The sequence below is a fragment of the Physeter macrocephalus genome, chromosome 7 (assembly GCF_002837175.3).
Source record: "Physeter macrocephalus isolate SW-GA chromosome 7, ASM283717v5, whole genome shotgun sequence".
NCBI classification, from domain to species: domain Eukaryota; kingdom Metazoa; phylum Chordata; class Mammalia; order Artiodactyla; family Physeteridae; genus Physeter; species Physeter macrocephalus.
In genome coordinates, this window is record NC_041220.1 from 28,680,323 (window position 1) to 28,688,049 (window position 7,727).

The following is a 7,727-nucleotide window of genomic DNA, read 5'->3' on the forward strand; positions in this document are numbered from 1 at the left end:
AAGTTGATTATGTTTTCATATTTTTATGGACTATTTGGAGTTCTTGGTCTATAAATTGTTTTTATACTCTGTTCATTTTTCTGTTGTGTTTTTTTCTTATTGATTTTGTATGATTTATCACATCCTAAATACTTACATTTTATTGGTTGTATATACTGCAAATTATTTTTATATTTACTCCATTAATACTATGTGTCTGGAAGGTGTGGGAATGTATACCAAAACATAAAATTTTACCTGGACAGGAAATTTTATTTATCACTTATGTAGCACTTACAATGGGTCAAATATTTTCCTTTAAGCACTTTACACACATTAACTCATTTTAAATTTGATAAAACCCATGAGATAGGTGACATAGGTGCTATCATTATTCCATATTATTTTAATTGTTGCTTCAAAAATAATAGCTTTATTGAGATACAATTCACATATCATAAAACTTACACTTCTAAAAATTGTACAGTTCAGTGATTATAGCATATTCACAAAGGTGTACAACCATTATACATTCCATTGTATGGTAGACCACATTTTAGTTACCCATCCATCAGTTTATAGACATTTGGGTTGTTCTACTTTTTGGCTGTTATGATTAATACTGCTGTGAACATTTATGTACTCATTTTTGTTTGAACGTATGTTTCCACTACTTTTGGGAAGATACCTAGGAGTGGAATTGCTGAGTCATAAGTTAACTCTATATTTAATTTTTTGAGGCACTGCCAAACTGTTTTTGAAAGCAGCTGCATCATTTGATATTCCTATTAGCAATGTGTGAGGGTTACAATTTCTCTACATTCTCCTCAACTTGTTACTGTCTACCTTTTTTTGTTATAGTCATCCAAATGGATGTCAAGTGATCTTGTAGGTTTCAGTTCAGATGCTACTTCCTCAGAGAGTCCTTCCCTTATGGCCCTTCTAAATTATTATCTAGCACATCTCATTTATATCCTTCAAATTTTTATAACAATCTGCCTAGTTTATGTACTCACTTGATAAGACATCGATTGTGTTCTCCATCTTGAATATTGGCTCCATGGATGTAGCTTCTCTGTCTTGTCTACTGTAATTTACAATATCCTCAGTGCTTGTTGCTTCAATAATGACAGTTCAGGACATGTAGTTTAAAGGCTAGAATAAACTAAAGCATCTGGACAATTAGCAGAGGTGAATAAATAACTGCATTGGGAACCTCAGTCTTGAATGAATTGTCACCTTAAAAAGCAATTATAGTTTTCTACAATGTGTGAAATTGACAAAATGAAGACAATTTCTTGTAACACCAATGGCCTCCCTCCTTCCTGAAAATTCTCCTCCTTCTTTCCTTTTTTCTTTAAACCTAGATTGAACCTGAGTACAGAGTTGAGTGGCTGATTAAAAATCAGAAACCCTTAGAATTGGATAGGATGAGAAAAATATCATGTAGCTTATTTTACTGATTAAGAAACAGAGGTTCAAAAATGAGGGAACTGGGCTTCCCTGGTGGCGCAGTGGTTGAGAATCCTCCTGCTGATGCAGGGGACATGGGTTCATGCCGGGAAGATCCCACATGCCGCGGAGTGGCTAGGCCTGTGAGCCATGGCCACTGAGCCTGTGCGTCCGGAGCCTGTGCTCTGCAACGGGAGAGGCCGCAACAGTGAGAGGCCCGCGTACTGCAAAAAAAAAAAAAAAAAAAAAGAGGGAATTATTTTCCCCCAAGGTCACAGCAGAAAAAGTCCAGAAATTATTTTGTTTTGTATTTATTTATGTATTAATATGCCAAAAGTACATGTTCATGGATTTAAATACAGAAAATTTAAAAAATAAATTTATATCACCTAAAATTCTACCTTTGATTTTATATTCTTTATTATTATTATTTTTAATAGTAATTTTTTTAACATCTTTATTAGAGTATAATTGCTTTACAATGGTGTGTTAGCTTCTGCTGTATAACAAAGTGAATCAGCTATACGTATACATATATTCCCATATCCTCTCCCACTTGTGTCTCCCTCCCACCCCTCTCTATCCCACCCCTCTAGGTGGTCACAAAGCAGCAAGCTGATTTGCACAAAGCAGCGAGCAGCACCACCCTTTTAAATGATTGTTTCTAGCTAAACCAGGAAATTTCTGGAAAAAAGAGACCTGGTGATCACCAGAGAAGGTGTTAAAAGATAAAATGAGACATTAAAAAAAGGTTAAAACTGGAAATGGTTAGGAACACCACTGATAGGAGGTAGGGGCAAGACTTTTATAAAAGCAAGGGAATTATTTGATTAGCTATAGCTTAAGCACTTGTCTTATTTGGGAAACCATAGTTGGCTGTTTGTGATTGATTGTCTTTAATTTTGATTTCTTAACCTTGAGGCAATTACAGGCTTAGGTTTTAGCTTATTTACATAGGCCACCAAGGCATTAGAACCACCTCAGTCCAATGGCCTCCTTGTTTGTTAATTTAACAAAATGTGTTCTCAGAAAACCTCCTTAACCAATTTATTTCTCTGTCTCAATATTTTGCAAGTCTTGATGGAGACATCTGGGGTTTCCTTAAAGAGATAAACAGACTTTAATTCTACTTCTTGGGCAAAACAAAACAGAAGTCTGTGGGAATGGCAAAAAAAAAAAATTCAGGAAACAGAGATGCTGTGGAAATTGGGTTTATTGATTTAATAAACAACAAAGAATAATTCTTCTATTTTTCCACTTACCTCATCTACAGTTTTTGGTATTTGCACTGAATCATCACCTTGAGCAGGGTGTGGATGCATCACTATTATGTGAAAGCAGTATGACTCCACACCACAGTGTTCTAGGGTTAGTCCCCACACTTTAATCATGAGGAATTAAAAAGAACCAAAATTAAAGTGTATATTAACTAAGGTTAAGTGGGAGTAAAAGTCTTTATTTTTGGTAAAGAATTTCATTTATGGATTCCCCTAGACCTGCAAATCTCTAGAAATTATGCACATAATTATTTCAGCTATGTCCTCTCATTTTGTAAGTCACATTAGGGGAGCAGACTAAGACTGAAGGATTTTCATAGTCTTTTAAAATTGGTGTGGATACATTATATACTATCAGCTAAAAGTATCATAAAATATACTTTTACACAGTGCAATGTTGTAATAAGAAATATATATGTGGTCTTCCTCTGGTTTCTGGCACAGAACTCCTAATATTATATGATAAATTAATATTTGTTTTTTGTCTCTGGCACCGTAAACAACTCTGGAGAGATGAATAAAGGCGAAAGAAGCATGTTTTGCCATTAATAACAAGACCTTTTCAACCACACCTTGGTTTATTTTAATAAAGTGACTTTTTGGAAAGCCCATAAAATGAGGGGCTAGTGGTCAGGGGAGTCAACCATGTGACTAGAGGGTTGAAATTTTCCACCCTATGTCCTGACCTCTGGGGAGAGAGAGGCTAGCGGTTGAGTTAATCACTAATTGTCAATGATTTAACCAATCATATCTAGGTAATAAAGCCTCCATAAAAAACAACTGAAAGGATTTGGGGAGCATCTATGTTGGTGAATGAACTGAGGTGCTCAGAGGGAGCTACACCCTGGGAAGGCATGGAAGTTCTGTTTCCCTTACCCCATGCCTTGCCCTATACTTCTATTTTTCTGTTCATCTATATCTTTTATTATACTCTTTATAATAAACTGGAAAGTGTAAGTATCTTCTTCCCTGAGTTCTGTGAGTTGTTATAGCAAATTATTGAAGCTGAGAAGGGGGTTGTAGGAATCCTCAGTTTGTAGCCAATTCAGCCAGAAGTACAGGTGACAAGCTGGGACTTGCAATTGGCACATGAAGTGGGGGACAGTCTTACGGACCTGATCCCTTAATCTGTGGTCTGTGCCAACTCCTGGCAGTTAGTGTCAGAATTAAGTTAAATTGTAAGACACCCAGTAAGTGTCTGCTGAGAACTGGAGTGGAAAAACTCACACATTTGGTGTCAGAAGTGGGGCAAATAGAGGAAACAGAGTTTTCCTTTACCTGGGTGAAGCAGACTGTTTTGAGCAGTACTTATCAGTATGATAGTCTCTATTGGTTACAATCCTTTTACATATGTTGAAAACGTTCCCAGGAATTTTAGTAAATCTTTTCCTACCTTTATTCAGCATAGACTTCCTTAAGCTTAAAACAATTTTCTCATTAGACACAACCAAATTTTGACTCTATAATAGCATTACTTCTATTGCTTCTCAGCCTTTTGGCTAAGATCAAGTGTAATAGCACTATTTCTGGTAGAATAATGGATAAGAGGAAAATTTTACAGTTTAGCTTATGGATAATTATTGATATTTCTAAGCATTCGGGATATATTTAATTTTCATGGATTTAGATGTTTTAGAATAAATTTGTAGTAGCAAATTATAATACAAAATCCAATGAAAATGTAGTCATAGTTTTATTATAACTGTATTATTTGTAACATACTCATATTACAGGTATCAAAGACTGAAGGGATATGATAAATTACTTCTTGATTTGTTGTTGAGTCAAAAGTTGGTTTAAGTCTCATTTTTCTGATTATCTGGAAATCTGAAATAAAATAAATTATAAAATTAAATTTTATATTGGACTAGAAAGCAAAAAAAAAAAAAAAAACCTTGCTTTTAAGATATTGCAATTGACCTTGAATAACATGGTTTTGAACTGTGGGAGTCCACTTATATGCAGACTTTTTTCAATAGTAAATACTACAGTACTATATCAGTGGCTGGTTGAATCTGCAAATGCAGAGCTGAGGATATGGAGAAAAATATGTATACGGAGGGCTGACTATTGGTTATATGCATATTTTTGACTGTGGGGAGGGTTGGCATCCCTAACCTCCATGTTGTTCAAGGGTCGACTGGATTTTGTATTCTGTAATTTTTAGACATAGCTTAAAAGATTAAAAGTACTTAACCTTATGTATTATTTAAAAGTACCTCTATGATTTCTTTCTTTCTTTTTTTTTTTTAACCAGTGTTTCAGTATTAGCTTATCAAGTGTTGGATGAAGTTACTTTTTTTGTGTTTGGAGAATTACATTATACTTAGTATCTTGCATAATGTGGATACTTAATAGAAACTTTAACTTGATTTATCATACCCACAGAGGTCCTCTTCTGAAAACTCTGAGGTTTGATATAAACTTTCCATTGTGGATCTTCTAGACCCTCCTACAGAAAAAAAGATGTATACATTTAATGGTTTATCACAAATACAGTTTACAGTTCTTTTGAGTTTGAACATGGGAATCTCTTTTCAGGGGTATCTACCCTTATCACCTGTATGACAAAAGTTTATGTATCACTTGTATCACCAGTGCAGATTATATTGGTCAAAGATGGCCACAATGATATCTCCAACTCTACACGTTCCTCAAAAGTATGACCTTGCCACTTCCCCTTCAAGAGGTGGAAACCAATTCCCCTCCTCTTGAAACTGGGCTAGGCATAGTACTATTTTGTAATCAACAGAATGTGGAGGAAGTGACTGCATGACTTCCAAACCTAGATAAGAAAAGGCTATGCTGCTTCCACCTGGTTCTCTTAGGATGCTTGCTTTGGAGGAAGCCAGTTGCCATATAAGAAGTCCTACCACCCTGAGATTGCCATCCTGGTGAGGCCATGTACAGATGCTCCAGTTGACAGTCCCAGTTGAGCCCAGCCTTCTAGCCATCCCGCCAAAGCTCCACTCTGTGAGTAAAACTTTCTTGGATCCTTCAGATCAACCCATCTGTCAGTTGAGTATTATCATTGGGTAACCTCAATGGATGTCTAGCCAAGCCAGGTTCGAATTCCTAACCCACAGAATTCTTGTGATATATGAAATGGCAAATGGAACAGCCACTGTTTGGGGATAAGATGACTTGTTAAAGCAAAACTCTGAAGGACAATTAATTTAGAGAGCAATATAAAGTATCCAAATAATCAAATAAGATATGGGAAATTTAGACATAAACAGAAATATTAATTTATTACTTAACTTTCATATCTGCCCTTCTACTTTTTTTTTAACATCTTTATTGAAGTGTAATTGCTTTACAATGGTGTGTTAGTTTCTGCTTTATAACAAAGTGAATCAGCTGTACATATACATATATCCCCATATCTCCTCCCTCTTGTATCTCCCTCCCACTCTCCATATCCCACCCCTCTAGGTGGTCACAAAGCACTGAGCTGATCTCCCTGTGCTTTGTGACTGCTTCCCACTAGGTATCTATTTTACATTTGGTAGTATATATAAGTCCATGCCACTCTAACACTTCGTCCCAGGTTACCCTTCCTCCTCACCGTGTCCTCAAGTCCATTCTCTACGTCTGCATCTTTATTCCCGTCCTGCTCCTAGGTTCTTCATGACCACTTTTTTTTTTTTTAGATTCCATATATATGTGTTAGCATTTGGTATTTGTTTTTCTCTTTCTGACTTAGTTTACTCTGTACGACAGACTCTAAGTCCATCCACCTCATTACAAATAACTCAATTTCATTTCTTTTTATGGCTGAGTAATATTCCATTGTATATATGGGCCACATCTTCTTTATCCATTCATCTATCGATGGACATTTAGGTTGCTTCCATGTCCTGCCTATTGTAAATAGAGCTGCAATTTGGTACATGACCTTTTTTGAATTATGGTTTTCTCAGGGTATATGCCCAGTAGTGGGATTGCTGGGTCATATGGTAGTTCTATTTTTAGTTTTCAAAGGAACCTCCGTAAAGTTCTCCATAGTGGCTGTATCAATTTATATTCCTACCAAGAGTGCAAGAGGGCTCCCTTTTCTCCACACCCACTCCAGCATTTATTGTTTGTAGATTTTTTGAAGATGGCCATTCTGACTGGTGTGAGGTGATACCTCATTGCAGTTTTGATTTGCATTTCTCTAATGATTAGTGATGTTGAGCAATCTTTTATGTGTTTGTTGGTAATCTGTATATCTTCTTTGGAGAAATGTCTATTTAGGTCTTCTGCCCATTTTTGGATTGGGTTGTTTGTTTTTTTGATATTGAGCTGCATGAGCTGCTTGTAAATTTTGGAGATTAATGCTTTGTCAGTTGCTTCATTTGAAAATATTTTCTCCCATTCTGAGGGTTGTCTTTTCATCTTGTTTATGATTTCCTTTGCTGTGCAAAACCTTTTGTTTCATTATGTCCCATGTGTTTATTTTTGTTTTTATTTCCATTTCTCTAGGAGGGGGATCAAAAAGGATCTGCTGTGATTTATATCATAGAGTTTTCTGCCTGTGTTTTCTTCTAAGAGTTTTCTCCTGTCTGGCCTAACATTTAGGTCTTTAGTCCATTTTGAGTTTATTTTTGTGTATAGTGTTAGGGAGTGTTCTAATGTCATTCTTTTACACGTGGCTGTCCAGTTTTCCCAGCACCACTTATTAAAGAGGCTGTCTTTTCTCCACTGTATATTCGTGCCTCCTTTATCAAAGATAAGGTGACCATATGTGTGTGGGTTTATCTCTGGGCTTTCTATCCTGTTCCATTGATCTACATTTCTGTTTTTGTGCCAGGACCATACAGTCTTGATTACGGTAGTTTTGTCCTATAGTCTGAAGTCAGGGAGCCTGATTCCTCCAGCTCCGTTTTTCTTTCTCAAGATTGGTTTGGCTATTGAGGGTCTTTTGTGTTTCCATACAAATTGTGAAATTTTCTGTTCTAGTTCTGTGGAAAATGTCATTGGTAATTTGATAGGGATTGCATTGAATCTGTAGATTGCTTTGGGTAGTAGAGTCAT

At 36.0% G+C, this 7,727-nt stretch overlaps 1 protein-coding gene across 1 annotated transcript in view; it reads right to left on the bottom strand.

Moving 5' to 3' along the window:
- Nucleotides 1-4,403: 4,403 nt before the first annotated feature.
- Nucleotides 4,404-7,727, bottom strand: part of TTC29 (tetratricopeptide repeat domain 29) — a 264,216-nt gene continuing 260,892 nt past the window's right edge. The window contains exons 12-13 of the mRNA XM_024126651.1: nt 5,091-5,160; nt 4,404-4,535 (exon numbers count right to left, since the gene is read on the bottom strand). Of these exons, the coding sequence (XP_023982419.1) occupies nt 4,505-4,535; nt 5,091-5,160 (101 nt within the window). The 3' untranslated portion in view covers nt 4,404-4,504. The remainder of the gene's footprint in view (nt 4,536-5,090; nt 5,161-7,727) is intronic.